This window comes from Xenopus laevis, chromosome 8S, assembly GCF_017654675.1.
Source record: "Xenopus laevis strain J_2021 chromosome 8S, Xenopus_laevis_v10.1, whole genome shotgun sequence".
Taxonomy (NCBI): Eukaryota; Metazoa; Chordata; class Amphibia; order Anura; family Pipidae; genus Xenopus; species Xenopus laevis.
In genome coordinates, this window is record NC_054386.1 from 102,646,412 (window position 1) to 102,662,992 (window position 16,581).

At 48.7% G+C, this 16,581-nt stretch overlaps 1 protein-coding gene across 5 annotated transcripts in view; it reads left to right on the forward strand.

Annotated features, from left to right (window-relative positions):
* ints3.S (integrator complex subunit 3 S homeolog) overlaps positions 1–12,703 on the forward strand; it is a 29,473-nt gene extending 16,770 nt beyond the window's left edge. For 4 of the 5 annotated variants that reach the window (XM_041574597.1, XM_041574594.1, XM_041574593.1 and 1 more), the window contains 22 exons: positions 1,258–1,355; positions 1,472–1,663; positions 1,747–1,834; positions 3,646–3,725; positions 5,555–5,646; positions 5,766–5,872; positions 6,018–6,149; positions 6,238–6,367; positions 6,488–6,542; positions 7,075–7,178; positions 7,451–7,495; positions 7,573–7,692; positions 8,114–8,267; positions 8,346–8,414; positions 8,506–8,581; positions 9,643–9,756; positions 9,830–9,878; positions 10,586–10,753; positions 11,153–11,280; positions 11,416–11,488; positions 11,988–12,141; positions 12,269–12,703. In XM_041574597.1, the coding sequence (XP_041430531.1) occupies positions 1,258–1,355; positions 1,472–1,663; positions 1,747–1,834; positions 3,646–3,725; positions 5,555–5,646; positions 5,766–5,872; positions 6,018–6,149; positions 6,238–6,367; positions 6,488–6,542; positions 7,075–7,178; positions 7,451–7,495; positions 7,573–7,692; positions 8,114–8,267; positions 8,346–8,414; positions 8,506–8,581; positions 9,643–9,756; positions 9,830–9,878; positions 10,586–10,753; positions 11,153–11,280; positions 11,416–11,488; positions 11,988–12,141; positions 12,269–12,346 (2,306 nt within the window). In that variant the 3' untranslated portion in view covers positions 12,347–12,703. The remainder of the gene's footprint in view (positions 1–1,257; positions 1,356–1,471; positions 1,664–1,746; positions 1,835–3,645; positions 3,726–5,554; positions 5,647–5,765; positions 5,873–6,017; positions 6,150–6,237; positions 6,368–6,487; positions 6,543–7,074; positions 7,179–7,450; positions 7,496–7,572; positions 7,693–8,113; positions 8,268–8,345; positions 8,415–8,505; positions 8,582–9,642; positions 9,757–9,829; positions 9,879–10,585; positions 10,754–11,152; positions 11,281–11,415; positions 11,489–11,987; positions 12,142–12,268) is intronic. The other variant, XM_041574598.1, reaches the window with a different exon arrangement.
* Positions 12,704–16,581: the final 3,878 nt, after the last annotated feature.

The window sequence follows — 16,581 nt, forward strand, 5'->3', positions numbered from 1 at the left end:
TCCTGCACCTGTTTCTATGGCAGATCTATTGATAGTGTGCATCTCTTGCCTCCCGCCGGAGTTTATAGGTGGGATTAGCAGCATGGGGGGGTCTCATGATTTACACCATCTTGCACTTAACAGCCAGCCCTATACATTAGTCAGGGGAGCTCATTGAGATGTGTGAGAGGTGCTGGGCAGATAAATAGAAATGTGTGTACGGATGAATAATGGATAGATAAGGCCTGGCTTGTGCCGAAAATTCTAAATCTATGATAATTTCCCTCTCCTCCTTCCTCTGCTCTGATGGGAGCTGCATCCAAACTGGGACAGGAGGAGAAATTGCTATTAATTCTCTGTAACCGTCCCTCATGGGAATCGAACCAGAGAGAATGATTAGTGCCATTCTTATTGCACCCATAGGTCACATGCCCCGTTCCTGTCTGTCACTGGTTCATTAAAAATCGAAGTAGGATGGAGCACACAAAATAGCAGCTTTTACTGCAAAAGATTTATTGAGTAAATCTTTTGCAGTAAAAGCTGCTATTTTGTGTGCTCCATCCTACTTCGATTTTGCATATTACATTGGTCAGACTGGTGTGGCCTAATCAGGAGAGAGAGCAGAAACAGATGGTGGAATTTCGTTAGAACAAACCTACCTTGTTCACTGGTTCATTAAAGGGGTTGTTCACCTTTAAATGAGCTTTTAGTATAATGTAGAGAGGGATATTCTTAGACAATTTGCAATTGGTTTTCATTTTTTATTATTTGTGGTTTTTGACTTTAGCTTTTAGCTTTTTATTCAGCAGCTCTCCAGTTTGTAATTTGAGCCATCTGGTTGCTAGGGTCCAAATTCCCCTAGCAACCATTGATTTGAATAAGAGACTGGAATATGAATAGAAGAGGCCTGAATAGAGAGATGAGTAATAAAAAGTAGCACTGACGATACATTTAAAGCCATAGAGAGCATTTGTTTTGTTTGTTTTTTAGATGGGGTCAGTGATCCCCATTTGAAAGCTGGAAAGAGTCAGAAGAAGGCGGCAAATCATTCAAAAACGATATAAAAAAAATAATGAAGACCAATTGAAAAATTTCTTAGAATTGGCCATTCTATAACATACTAAAAGTTAACTTAAAGGTGAACCATCCCTTTAAAATCCTGTGAAAATGTGTGTTTTTCGGTGACATTGTCAGTCTAACTAGAACTATTGCCCTCTATGTAGTGGACTTCCTCACCATGTCACAAGAGCTTACACTCTTTTTCTTTCTTTCTTACAGGAATCTTGCAGCTCCTGCAGTCTCGTACCTCCCGCAAGTTCCTGGCGTGCCGTCTTACCCCTGATATGGAGACCAAACTGCTGTTTATGACCTCGCGGGTATGTGCCATGGGGCAAATGGGCACAGACTATAGAGAGGCCAAGATGGAAGGAGGGATTTAGGGGGTGCAACAGAGAGTGCAGCCAGCTCTTTACACACAGTCTTTCCTCACTAGGTGCGTTTTGGGCAGCAGAAGAGGTATCAGGATTGGTTCCAGAGGCAGTACCTCTCTACCCCCGACAGCCAATCCTTACGCTGCGACCTGATTCGCTATATCTGCGGAGTGGTCCATCCCTCCAATGAGGTGCTGAGTTCCGACATCTTGCCACGCTGGGCCATCATTGGTTGGCTGCTGACTACTTGCACAGTGAGTATGGCTATTGGTTGTATTAGTTGTACCTCCCTCCCTATGGGGCAGGAGCTGATCTGACGTCTGATTTGTGCTTCCAGTCTAATGTCGCCGCCTCTAACGCTAAGATGGCTCTGTTCTACGATTGGCTCTTCTTCAGCCCAGAGAAGGACAGCATTATGAATATCGGTAAGGTCCCCGCCCCCGTGATTTTTATATTGTTTTTAACTCCCACTGCCTCAAGTAATGACTCTGAGACTGTGCACCAATAGGCAGAGCCGGACAGTGAGGGCTCCACAGATGGGCCCCTGGCAGTGTGAGGGGTAACTGAGCTCTACATACTGGCACTGCCTCCTGCTCTGTGCTGGGAACACACAACAGACTTTATCTCTGATCCCGTCTGTCTGTCCTTCACCTCGGCCTCCTCTCTGTTATCTCTGCGGCATCCCCTTCACCCTTGTCTCTGATGTGTGACAGTTTACCAGCTAAGGAGGTCCCTCTGTTATAAGGAAAACAGAATAATATTAACTTAACATATAATTCTCCACTAAGTAATGCAAATTTCAACAGTAAAAGTAGTAACCTCGGCTGTATGCTGCAAATGCACGGAGTTTGTCAGGTAAAATGGGAGACCTGGAATTAATTGCTCTAAACATTATGATATAATTGGTATCACTGAGACCTGGTGGGATGAAACATGTGACTGGATTGTGAATTTAAATGGTTACCCTTCTTTTTAGAAGGGACAGAGGGATTAAATAGCGGGTGGAGGAGTGTGTTTGTATGTAAAGACTTCAATTATCCAGACATTAACTGGGGTAATGGGGTTGCTAAGACACAAAAAGCTCGTAGGTTTGTAAATATGCTGAATGACAACTTTTTATTCCAGCTCATTCAAGAACCTACTAGGAATAACTCTCTTTTGTACCTGTAATAACTAACAATACTGAACTCATCTCTAACATTTGTGTGGGTGAGGGGCATTTAGGGAATAGTGATCATAACATGGTCTCCTTTGAGATTCTGTTTCAAGTTAGCTGGGACAGCCGAATCATTTATAAGGTACAAGGAGGCCAATAAATGATGCAAAGCTATAAGGCAAGCTAAAATCCATATGGAAAAGGATATTGCAGCAAGCAGTAAAAATAATCCAAAATTATTTTTTAAATATGCAGGAAGGGGTGGGACCTTTAATATCAGAGGGGGGTCAGTTGGTTGACGAGAACAGAGAAAAAGCTGAGATTCTAAACTCATATTTTTCATCTGACTACACAAATGAGGAACCAGTTATTCCCAACTAGTAATACAACTAATGATGCATGGTTCACACATGAGGAAATTCAAAAGAGACCATGTTAAGATAAACAAAGGTCCAGGGCCAGATGGTATTCATCCCAGGGTACTTCGCGAGCTTTGCTCTGTGATTGCCAAACCTCTTTACTTAATTTTTCAGGATTCATTGAGATCTGGCATAGTGCTGAGAGACTTCAGAATTGCTAATGTGGTGCCGCTATTCAAAAAGGATCCCGTTCTCAGCCTCAAACCTATAGGCCGGTTAGTCTGACGTCAGTGGTAGGAAAGCTTTTCGAAGGGTTAATAAAGGATAAGATACTGGACTTCATAGCAAATCATAATACTATGAGTGTGTGCCAGCATGGTTTTATGTGTAATAGATCTTGCCAGACTAACTTAATTTCTTTTTACGAGAAGGTGAGCAGGGACCTTGATTCTGGGATGGCAGTGGATGTGATTTACTTAGACTTTGCTAAAGCATTTGATACAGTGCCACACAGAAGGTTACTGGTTAAATGAAGGAATGTTGGCCTGGAACATAGTATTTGTACCTGGATAGAGAACTATAACTATATAACTATGTAACTATGTGTAACTATATAAGTATGTAACTAATTATAACTATGTAATTATATGTAAGTATGTAACTAATTATAACTATGTAACTATATGTAAGTATGTAACTAGATATGGTTCGTCCCCTGCAGAGCCTGCAATTCTGGTCATGCATCACTCCATGAAGCCCCATCCTGCAATAACTGCGACTCTGCTGGACTTTATGTGCCGGGTAAGAGCAAACGGGGAGTAATGTGTAAATAAAGACAATGATATAGTGTGGGAGTTACTCTTAACTGAACTGGGATTTGCTCAGCCGCTGATACTGGGAGGGGTGAGCAGGTAATTCTATTACGCTTGGTCAGTTGAAGTGATGGGAATAGCTATAGAGTGTCGGTTCCTAGCAGAGAGTTACAGTATTGGACCTGAGACCTGTTGCTCTGCAGCGCCCCCTGGCTTCCATTATACACAGCCTGACTCAACTGACTCCTCCCCTCTGCTTCATACAGTGGTTCTGCCCCTCCTCCCCTCTGCTTCATACAGTGGTTCTGCCCCTCCTCCCCTCTGCTTCATACAGTGGTTCTGCCCCTCCTCCCCTCTGCTTCATACAGTGGTTCTGTCCCTCCTCCCCTCTGCTTCATACAGTGGTTCTGCCCCTCCTCCCCTCTGCTTCATACAGTGGTTCTGTCCCTCCTCCCTTCTGCTTCATACAGTGGTTCTGTCCCTCCTCCCCTCTGCTTCATACAGTGGTTCTGCCCCTCCTCCCCTCTGCTTCATACAGTGGTTCTGTCCCTCCTCCCTTCTGCTTCATACAGTGGTTCTGCCCCTCCTCCCCTCTGCTTCATACAGTGGTTCTGCCCCTCCTCCCCTCTGCTTCATACAGTGGTTCTGCCCCTCCTCCCCTCTGCTTCATACAGTGGTTCTGCCCCTCCTCCCCTCTGCTTCATACAGTGGTTCTGCCCCTCCTCCCCTCTGCTTCATACAGTGGTTCTGCCCCTCCTCCCCTCTGCTTCATACAGTGGTTCTGCCCCTCCTCCCCTCTGCTTCATACAGTGGTTCTGCCCCTCCTCCCCTCTGCTTCATACAGTGGTTCTGCCCCTCCTCCCTCTGCTTCATACAGTGGTTCTGCCCCTCCTCCCCTCTGCTTCATACAGTGGTTCTGCCCCTCCGCCCCTCTGCTTCATACAGTGGTTCTGCCCCTCCTCCCCTCTGCTTCATACAGTGGTTCTGCCCCTCCTCCCCTCTGCTTCATACAGTGGTTCTGCCCCTCCTCCCCTCTGCTTCATACAGTGGTTCTGCCCCTCCTCCCCTCTGCTTCATACAGTGGTTCTGCCCCTCCTCCCCTCTGCTTCATACAGTGGTTCTGCCCCTCCGCCCCTCTGCTTCATACAGTGGTTCTGCCCCTCCTCCCCTCTGCTTCATACAGTGGTTCTGCCCCTCCTCCCCTCTGCTTCATACAGTGGTTCTGCCCCTGATGCATTGGACCCTGATGGTGGGTTTCATTACCTCTAGGCATGGGGGGGGGGTTTATATTTACAGAGACAACATCCTCAATCCAAGTTTGTTATATTAAGAACACACACCCTGGTACTCAGTACTAGATTGCAAGCTCTTTGGGGCTCCACATGTGCTGTCCATGCAGTAGTTACTTGCTCTAGCCCCAGGCCACAGAACCCCTCCCAACTTTGCCAAGAGGCAAATGGATCTGAGCCCCCCAAAATATTCCTCCCAATGACCTCCCAAAATATTCCTTTTGTTGTCCCAGTCTCATCTGCAGACCCCTACCGACCCCACACTGTCCTGTGACCCCTCTCCCCCCCACACACGCTATGAGCCATGACCGGATATTGTTAGCGTGTGGCAGGAAATACTCCCTCACTCCCCCCGATCTACAGTACATTATATAACTTGCTGTCTGGTTGGTAGGGTCAGCGACCCCAGCAGTGGTCATGGGCAGGGTCATTTAAAGGCACACACACACTGGGCTTCAGATCTGAGAGCATGACGTGTGTGTGTCTGTCCCCAACCCAAATTCACAGGAGTGTTTGTTGTTTGTTGCAGATTATCCCCAACTTCTACCCCCCTCTGGAAGGGATCGTCAGACAAGGGGTGTTCAGCTCCCTCACTCACATCATGGAGAAGCGGGTGCTTGCGTGAGTATAAAGGGCACCATCACTGTTCCTTTAGGGGCAGTAAAGTCACCCCTGTAACTTGAAATGTGGGGTACAGATCAGGGAGCTCCCCCTTATTACCTCTGTTTGTCTCTCCCTAGGCACCTGGCCCCCCTCTTCCATAACCCCAAACTGGACAAAGAGTTGCGCTCCATGCTCCGAGAAAAATTCCCAGAATTCTGCTCTGTCCCTTCTCCGGCATCAGAAAGTAAGGGCTTGACGTGAGTATGTGCCGCGCCCCCGTCTTTCTGTCTCACGTCTGTCTGTCCCATTCCCACTGTCTCATCCCGGCGCTTCCGCATCGACTGATAATGGCGCTAATTCGCTCTTATCCTTCTCACACTTTGCTGCAGCCAAAACAGAAGAGCCCGTCTCCATGGAGATGGAAAACATCATGGCGGATAAGGAGGACAGTTGCTATGACAATGCCGAGGCTGCCTTCAGTGATGACGACGAGGAAGTAAATAACAAAACTAATGAAACTGGTGAGTTGTCTCCATCCTTCCCAGCCTGGATTTCCCTAAATCCATTGGGACCCCCCAAAAACTGTGCTCAATGGTTTCCCCTCCCCAGGAAAGAAGAGGGAGTTCCGCTTCCACCCGATCAAGGAGCCAATCATTGAGGAGCCGGTGGACATCTCCCCGTATGTGGATCAGCTGGAGGATCAGCTCAAGGACAAGGTGGTGGCTCTGCAGAAGGAGAGGTTGGTGCTCATCAACTGATTGGATTTATCCCTCCGGCTCCTCCTTATCAGGGGCAGTTATTGAGGGGCACGATGCAGTATGGCTGCCCGTGTACTGACTCACGCGTGTTCTTCTTTCAGTGACATGGAGGCTCAGTGTGAGATCATGCAGGACATCGTGGAGCAGATCCTCGAGGTGAGTATGAATTCTACTACACAGGCAATGTATCCAATATGTGACTCTGTATAACACACTCTGGGCTGCTCATGGTGTCCTATTGACATTCTACTCTAATCCCAGGCTGCTCATGGTGTCCTACTCACACACTACTCTAATCCCAGGCTGCTCATGGTGTTTTACTCACACGCTACTCTAATCCCAGGCTGCTCATGGTGTCCTACTCACATGCTACTCTAATCCCAGGCTGCTCATGGTGTCCTACTCACATGCTACTCTAATCCCAGGTTGCTCATGGTGTCCTACTCACACTCTACTCTAATCCCAGGCTGCTCATGGTGTCCTACTCACATTCTACTCTAATCCCAGGCTGCTCATGGTGTCCTACTGATATGCTACTCTAATCCCAGGCTGCTCATGGTGTCCTACTCACACTCTACTCTAATCCCAGGCTGCTCATGGTGTCCTACTGATATGCTACTCTCATACTTCATGTTTTCATTCCTCTGTCACTTATGAACTTGCTGATTTGCCGATTTCTCCCCGGCAGGACGACTTTGATACGGAGCAGTCTGCAGTAGTTGCTTCCTGTCTCCAGGAATTATTTAAGGGACATTTCCGAGGGGAAGTTCTTCCGGAGGAGATCACAGAGGAGTAAGTTGTCTTTGTCTCCTCATAGTGAGCCGTTGCCTGTGCCAGAGAACTGACACTCTATATTGTGTGCCGACACTTGCTGTTCATACAGATGTGTGTGTTGTATCAATACATGGGGGAGGGGCGTGGTATTATAATTAGTATATATTTGGCTTTAGTGTTTGCCTAATGCACTGCAATCCTAAACAGAAACAAGCAAGCTCTCCCCCTATTGGTGCTCTGTGGTTCTGCCCAACTGCATTAAAGTTATTTGCTTTGTTGCACCCAATCAGGTCTCTGGAGGAGTCTGTGGGGAAGCCTCTGTACCTCATATTCAGGTAAGTCCATCCCAACCTACATGTTCTGTGTCAGCCTTGGTTTGTTGCTTCTTCTGACTCCTCAACTGTAACTGCAGGAATCTGATCCAGATGCAGGAGGATAACAGCGGCTTTTCTATTCTGCTGGACTTGCTGTCAGAGCTCTACCAGAGGCAGCCAAAGATCGGCTATCACCTGCTCTACTACCTGAAGGCCAGGTGAGGGCAGTATACACCTGAGGTGTGGGTTCTACCCGCTGTATTATGTGAGGGCCAGGTGAGGGCAGTATACACCTGAGGTGTGGGTTCTACCCGCTGTATTATGTGAGAGCCAGATCAGATGAGCACCCCGTGTCTAGTTCTGCACTAGTTCTACACTGCAGTTAATCCTAATTAGTAAAGTGCTTGTCCTGTGACTCTCCTTCCGGCCAGGTAATTAGCGCTAATTAATTGTAAGGTAAGATTATGCTGACCTGCGTCTATACCCGCACCCGGAACTTCAACCCGCAGGTTTTTGCAGGTACCCGACCCGCTGCAGGACTCTAGTCCCAGACTCTTGACTTGCCCAACCCCACATACCTGCCCTGTTCCACCCCCCATCCCTTATGATTTGCCCCCTGACTGTTTATTTGCCCCTCAGTAAAGCCGCCGCTGGGAAGATGAACCTGTACGAGTCGTTTGCTCAGGCCACTCAGCTCGGGGATCTCCACACCTGTCTGATGTTGGACATGAAGGCCTGCCAGGAGGATGATGTGCGGCTGCTCTGCTACCTGACCCCCTCCATCTACAGTGAGGTGAGCCCCCCTTTATATGAGAGCCCCACCTTTATATAAGAGCCCTGTGGTTGCTCTCTAACACCTCTGCTCTTGTAGTTTCCAGATGAGACGCTCCGGAGCGGGGAGCTGCTCAATATGATTGTGGCTGTTATAGACTCTGCACAGGTAAGGAACCTCCGCTTAGATTGTTAGCTCTGTGGGTGAGCAGTGCCTCCTTGTCCTGTTGTAGCCACTCATGTGCCCCTTATCTCTGCAGCTGCAGGAACTGGTGTGCCACGTCATGATGGGGAACCTGGTGATGTTTCGGAAGGATTTGGTGCTGAATATTCTCAGTAAGTAGCCAATGGGGCGCTGAGCTTCTCCTCTTTACATCCCTCCTATTGGCTGGAGCCGTTTCCTTTCTTTCACTTCCTGATCTGCTTTGTCCTCCCCTCTGTATATCTCTCATGTTCTGGTCAGACATGGACTTGTATGAATAGGGCACACTGTTCTGTTTGTAGCGCCCCCCAGTCTCACCTGTGCCCCCCCCAGTCTCACCTGTGCCCCCCCAGTCTCCCCTGTGGCCCCTCCAGTCTCACCTGTGCCCCCCCAGTCTCCCCTGTGGCCCCTCCAGTCTCACCTGTGGCCTCTCCAGTCTCACCTGTGGCCTCTCCAGTCTCATCTGTGCCCCCTCCAGTCTCATCTGTGCCCCCTCCAGTCTCACCTGTGGCCTCTCCAGTCTCACCTGTGCCCCTCCAATCTCGCCTGTGCCCCCTCCAGTCTCACCTGTGCCCCCCCAGTCTCCCCTGTGGCCCCTCCAGTCTCACCTGTGGCCTCTCCAGTCTCACCTGTGGCCTCTCCAGTCTCATCTGTGCCCCCTCCAGTCTCATCTGTGCCCCCTCCAGTCTCACCTGTGGCCTCTCCAGTCTCACCTGTGCCCCTCCAATCTCGCCTGTGCCCCCTCCAGTCTCACCTGTGCCCCCCCAGTCTCCCCTGTGGCCCCTCCAGTCTCACCTGTGGCCTCTCCAGTCTCACCTGTGGCCTCTCCAGTCTCACCTGTGGCCTCTCCAGTCTCACCTGTGGCCTCTCCAGTCTCGCCTGTGCCCCCTCCAGTCTCGCCTGTGCCCCCTCCAGTCTCGCCTGTGCCCCCTCCAGTCTCGCCTGTGCCCCCTCCAGTCTCGCCTGTGCCCCCTCCAGTCTCGCCTGTGCCCCCTCCAGTCTCGCCTGTGCCCCCTCCAGTCCCGCCTGTGCCCCTCCAGTCTCGCCTGTGCCCCCTCCAGTCTCGCCTGTGCCCCCTCCAGTCTCGCCTGTGCCCCCTCCAGTCTCGCCTGTGCCCCCTCCAGTCTCGCCTGTGCCCCCTCCAGTCTCACCTGTGCCCCCCCCAGTCTCACCTGTGCCCCTTCTCGTCCCTCAGTTCAGAGTCTGGATTGGGAGACATTTGAGCAGTACTGTACATGGCAGCTGTTCCTGGCGCACAACATCCCCCTGGAGACCATCATCCCAATCCTGCAGCACCTCAAATACAAAGGTGGGTACCAGTGTGGCCCCCAGTACCTCATTGCTGTGTGTATATTGTGTAATTGTGTTGCTTCTCATTACAGAACACCCCGAGGCTCTGTCCTGTCTCCTCCTGCAGTTGCGCCGGGAGAAGTAAGTGCCCCAGTGACTGCTGTGCATGCTGGGTAATGGAGCAAACTAATTAGATGCTGATCAGTTATTAGCCGGGGCCTTATCTGCACCCACAGCCTCCTGCTCTGCTAATCAATTCTTTTAGTCACACTCTCTGAAGTGCAGCAACTTCTGGGTCTGCCGGGAGATAAGGCACAATAGCTCTGCTAACCCTTTCCTTCCCTGAGGAGCAAAGCTCTTCTAACCCTTTCCTTCCCTGAGATGCAATGCTCTGCTAACCCTTTCCTGAGGCGCAAAGCTCTGCTAACCCTTTCCTAGCCTGAGGAGCAAAGCTCTGCTAACGCTTTCGTTCCCTGAGGAGCAAAGCTCTGATAACCCTTTCCTTCCCTGAGGAGCAAAGCTCTAACCCTTTCCTTCCCTGAGGAGCAAAGCTCTGCTAACCCTTTCCTTCCCTGAGGAGCAAAGCTCTAACCCTTTCCTTCCCTGAGGAGCAAAGCTCTGCTAACCCTTTCCTAGCCTGAGGAGCAAAGCTCTGCTAACGCTTTCGTTCCCTGAGGAGCAAAGCTCTGATAACCCTTTCCTTAGGCGCAAAGTTCTGCTAACCCTTTCATGTCCTGCTGATACTCTGGAGGTTGTGCTGCAGTATTTGAGCGCAGTTGGTAACACTGGGGTTTATAGAACACGGGGCAGGGTAAATTACCCCTAATTGCCTCCCCGATTTACCCCAGGCCCAGTGAAGAGATGGTGAAGCTGGTGCTGAGTCGCCCGTGCCACCCAGAAGACCAGTTCACTACGAGTATCTTGCGCTACTGGAGCCTCAAGTACGACGATCACTTGGCCGAGAATATCAAGTCTCTGCTCATCAAGAACAACAGTCTCCCCCGCAAGCGCCAGAGGTAGGGGCTCCCACTCTCCTGTCTCACATCTACCCCCCCCCCCCAAAACCTTTATATTGCCCCCCTTCCCTTACTTCTCTCTCCAGTACCAGGGCAGCATGGGGGGGTTTAGGAAGCAGAATCCTGAGAGCCAATACGTGGGCACATTACAGACCCCTGGCTGGAGCTGTCACTTGGATTAGCCCAGGTATAAAGGGTAAATCAGCCGTGCATTGGGCTGTATATAGAGAGGCTGGGGGTCTGTTTGTGGGGATGCAGCTCCCCCGTGTGGTGAAGTTGTGCAACAGCTTTTGTATTGCTTATTCCATTGGAACACTTATTGGGGTGTCTGTACAAATTGCAGCTGGTCAGTTTGAACTCACTTATCTGTCTTTGATTTAACCCCTCCCTGTTGTGCAGCCTCAGGAGTTCCAGCAGCAAATTGGCCCAATTGACTCTGGAGCAGATCCTGGAACATCTGGATTGTCTGCGCCTCAACCTGTCCAACATCAAACAGAACTGTGAGTACCGAGGGGCCCACAATGCAGGTAATTATCTTCTGTAATATCCCAATATAAGCCACTCCCCCTGCACCCCAACATTCCCCCCCGACTGCCCAGTTCCCAGGGGGGTCCCATACTGCCGCTACTCTGACACCCCCCTCTCACTGATCTTATTCTTAGTTTTCAGCCAGACGCCGATCCTTCAGGCCCTCCAGCACGTACAGGCCAGCTGTGATGAGGCACACAAGATGAAGTAAGTCCTGGGGGTCAGGGTCTTCTATTCCCTGATGGTGAGATCTCCTTTCCTCCCCACCAATGAATCACTCATTCCCCTCTCTTGGTAGGGAATCCCATAACCTGACTGTCCTTACAGTAAAGAACCCCTTCCTATGCTGATGGTGAGATCTCCTTTCCTCCCCACCAATGAATCACTCATTCCCCTCTCTTGGTAGGGAATCCCATAACCTGACTGTCCTTACAGTAAAGAACCCCTTCCTATACTGATGGTGAGATCTCCTTTCCTCCCCACCAATGAATCACTCATTCCCCTCTCTTGGTAGGGAATCCCATAACCTGACTGTCCTTACAGTAAAGAACCCCTTCCTATACTGATGGTGAGATCTCCTTTCCTCCCCACCAATGAAATCACTCATTCCCCCTTCCTTGGTAGGGAATCCCTTGAGTGGCAACGTAAGGGACTTTTTGGAAGCTTAAAGCCAGACCTACTAGTCATGTGGTGATTCTCCTCTCAGGTTCAGTGACTTATTTGCCCTGGCAGAAGACTATGAAGACTCTACGAAGCCCCCAAAGAGCCGGCGGAAGGGCCCAATGACAAGCCCCCGCAGCAGGAAGAATACGGCCCAGCCCACTAATACAGAGGAGGAGTCTGCGTCTAGCAGTGGGTCGGTAAGTGACTGTACCTGTAGGGAAGGCTCAGCAGGTATGAGACAACCAATAGGAGCTTGTCAGCCTGGGGGGCTTCTCCCTGTGTGTCCATTGTGTCCCCCACTAATGTCCCATGTGTCTCCCCCAGGATGAGGAGGACACAAAGCCAAAACCAACTAAAAGGAAACGCAAAGGATCCTCGGCGGTGGGATCAGACAGCGACTGACCAATTGCAAGGATTGTTGCAGAAATGGACTGCAGTGTAAGACTGAGCACAGACGGGCCAGTAGCCATGTTCTATCTCGTGCCATTAACCTGCTCATCTCCCGGGAGCAAACTTGTTACTTGTAGGCAAAGGGGAAGAGATTGTTTGCTATTGGCTGTCCTGTGACTCCTCCTCCTCACCTGCAAAACACGAGGGGACACAGACAAGACCCTTATGCAGAAATGAAAGGTTCCTATTTTCATACAGAAATGTAAATAAGTTCCTCGTGGGCGGGACCAGCCGCGTTTACTTCTAAAATGTTGGGCTGTTTTTTTAAAGAAAAAAAATATTTTAAAACACAATAAAACTTTTGTCTGACTGGTCGCTGTTCTGATGAGAGGCCCCCCCCAATCCTTAGGAGCACCATGGGGGGGGCAATGTCTTGTATGTGATCCACTGAGAAACAGTAAAGAGCAATAGGGACCAGAATTAATGAGAGGGGGAAGAGCCAATACTAGAAATTAATGGGAGGGGGAAGAGCCACTGTCCTATATGTGCAAGTTGGGCTCATTCCTCTCTGTACCTCCTGCACATCTGCCCCATTACCCTCTCATAAATACACCAGACACTTACCCCATCTCCTCCCAAATTAATAATGGAGGCCCCAAGTGTCCTGGGGATTGGCCAAGAGATTGGTGCTGCTTGTGACGTGGGTCAGAACAAGTTCCAGGCTTTGCCGTGTTCAGTTACGTGGATGATGATGATGAAGAGGTTGGAATTCTATTTGACTGGGTCATTCCCTACAGACTGGAGACTAATGGATTTCATTGTGGTCTGTCCCATCGCTGACTTGTCTCTGTTCCCTGAGGGACAAAGCTGATGACTGACTGTCGGACCTCTCTATACAAGAGAATTTACCCCGGGATGTTTCTGGGTGTCGGAAGGTTTTTGGTTGTGAAGTTGACAAAGATTCTGCCTGATCAATGAACTTGGACACAGTCTGAGAATAACAAGGGGCTTCCTTTGTGCTGGAAGGAAATTTGGGTGAGAACTCACTACTTAGAACTGACCTAAGAGCTCTGTCTTGGTGGGTTTTGGGAGGTAAGTGATCTGTGCTGGAGGGTAAGTGGTGGAGTGTTAATAGGGGAATAGTGGTGGGAAGTCTGTGCTAGTGGGTAATGGAGTTTAGAGCTCTGTGCTGATAGGGAATGAGGATAAGAGCTCTGTTACTAGGGAAAGGTAGTGGGAGTTCTGTGCTGATTATGGGGGTGAGTTCTTCGCTGATTATGGGGGTGAGAGAAAAATGAGGGACATCAGGAGATGTCACAGTAACATTTGCTCCAGTTTGTTGGTTCATTGAGACTCCACTCAAGGTTCCTCAGCTTCTCTCTCAATGGGAAAGAGGTAGAAATAGGTCAGACAGAAACTCCACCCCCCAATTAGCAACTTTACGAGGTGCCCCCCCAAAACTAATCTACAAAACTGACTGTGACCAACACAATTATCTGATTGAGGCTTAGGGCGAATTTGACCCGTTCAGTTTCGACATAAATTCCCCCCGGCGAAATGTCACCTACGCCCGTTAAAGTCCATGGGCGGCAAAACATTTTATTGACCTGCAGTGGCCTACAAGTCTATGGGCGTCATTTCCGTGGCGAAACAAGGCGAAAAAATTCTCCCGTCCCTCAATTCAACAAGTCCAGCAGCTGAAAGCCCCCCGAGTCCTCCCTGTGTGTCTCATAGAGACTGTGATTATTACTAATAATAATAATAAATAATAATAATGTCAGTACAGCCATGGAATGAAGCCACGCCCACATTACAACAGATAAAGTGTCAGTTCTCAAGAGAAACTCATTAAGCCCCATATGGCGCCATATTGTTTCATCTATCCCCCCCACATTCTCCCTTTTTGTCATTTGTTATAATCACCACCTGTAGGGGGAGCACTTGTTACTGCCGCCTCTTTAACTCTTTCCTGTCCTACGTAATATTTACGCTCGGGGTCGGACTGGGCCACTGGGGATAAAACTGTATGAGTAAAGAATATAGTATATAATAAAGTATCTGATGTGTCACAATATCACCAACACAGGCTGATGTGACTTTGTTGAGCACAATTGTTCCTTGGAATTATAGTTCATCAAATCTTTGCTCTATGTACTGAGCCATTAGACTGTGTTGTCCAACTGCCCCCCCCCCCTTGTGTGGCCCCTACATGAAAGTCTACAGCGACTGCTTTGTGTTACACCTCAAATTCACACAGGAAACACCTGCAATGTTCACTCCCCTAAAGCCCCTGTACTGTTCCACCTGAGACTGCCCCCCATTGTTCACCTGTTCTCACTTTATACAAACTGCTGAAGGGGAACCAGCTCTGTATTTGTTGTATGAAACCAATTCTGTAGGAGCCTTCAGCCATTGAGCCAATAACATGTATCCCACGTCCTTCACTCAAACTAAGCCTCAAATGTTGGATCCAGGTATTGTCCCCAATAGTCTCCTTATAACTGGACATCATTCTGCCTCCCAGGACAGTCCCTGATTTAGATTCACGTTAAATATTATCTATGTGCCGTCACAAAACCCTAGAAATTGTAGATGAGTCAATCACTGAAACCGACAGTTTTAATTTTACATGTGAGATCCTCCTAATGGATCTTCTGAGATTAAAGGGTCTGTCTAGGTGTGTGTTTGCCAAGTGATCTCATCAGGACAATCATTGTATTGGCTGAGAATGGGAATACGAGTCTCTCATGGTCAAGTATGAGCTTCAGCAACATGAGGCTCGGAGTGAGGTTAGTGGCAGTTCAACAGTAACAACGACAGGTGCTACTGTATTAACATTCTGAATCTACACAAAACATAAGAAGAGTTTGCAACCATGAGTATTTTTGCATTATTTCATGTTTTTTTATAGTAGATTTGTGGTAGAGTGTAGACTATAGAAGAGTCGGAGAATAAAAAGTGTTGGTGCTTCTTGCATTAGTTGGATGACCAAGTTACTACAGGAGACAAGTGGACAACATGCAAATTCTAGGGACATATCATGCCACCATCCTGAAAGCTCCCTGAAATTCTTCAAAAAGAGAAAAAAAAATACAGTCATATGAAAGTTTGGGATCCCCTCTTAGTTCTTTGGAGTTTTGTTTCTCATTGGCTGAGCTCTCAAAGTAGCAACTTCCTTTTAATATATAACTTGCCTTATGGGAACAGTAGTATTTCAGCAGTGACATCACGTTTATTGGATTAACAGAAAATTAGACAGGTGCATAAATTTGGGCACCCCAACAGAGATATTCCATCAATACTTAGTTACAAATGTAACAGCCTCTAGACGCCTCCTATAGACTTTGATGAGTGTCTGGATTGTGGATGTGGCTATTTGTGACCATTGGTCCATACAAAATCTCTCCAGTTCAGTTAAATGTGATGGCTGCCGAGCATGGACAGTCTGCTTCAACTCATCCCATAGATTTTCCATGATATTCAAGTCGGGGGACTCCAGAATATTGTACTTGTCCCTCTGCATAAATGTCTTTGTAGATTTCCAAGTGAGTTTAGGGTCATTGTCTTGTTGGACTATCCGACCCCTGCAGCGGAACTTCAACTTTGTGACTGATGCTTGAACATTATCCTGAAGAATTTGTTCATATTGGGTTGAATTCATCTGATCCTGGACTTTAACAAGTAGTCCCTGAACTAGCCACACAGCCCCTGAACTAGCCACACAGCCCCTGAACTAGCCACACAGCCCCTGAACTAGTCACACAGCCCCTGAACTAGCCACACAGCCCCTGAACTAGCCACACAGTCCCTGAACTAGTCACACAGCCCCTGAACTAGTCACACAGCCCCTGAACTAGCCACACAGCCCCTGAACTAGCCACACAGCCCCTGAACTAGTCACACAGCCCCTGAACTAGCCACACAGCCCCTGAACTAGCCACACAGTCCCTGAACTAGCCACACAGCCCCACAGCATGATGGGACCTCCACCAAATGTGACAGTCGGTAGCAGGTGTTTTTCTTGGAATGCCGTGTTCTTCTTCTGCCATGTAAATCGCTTTTTGTTATGAGCAAATAACTCAATTTTTCTCTCAAGCACTTTGTTCCCAAATGCCTGTGTGTTGTGTTTCCATAGAACAAGCGAGTGTGTTTGTGTGAGTGCAGAAAGGGCTTCTCATCCCCCTGCCATACACATGTTCTTTGTGCAAATTGTGCTGAATTGTAGAACGATGTACAGATACACCTGC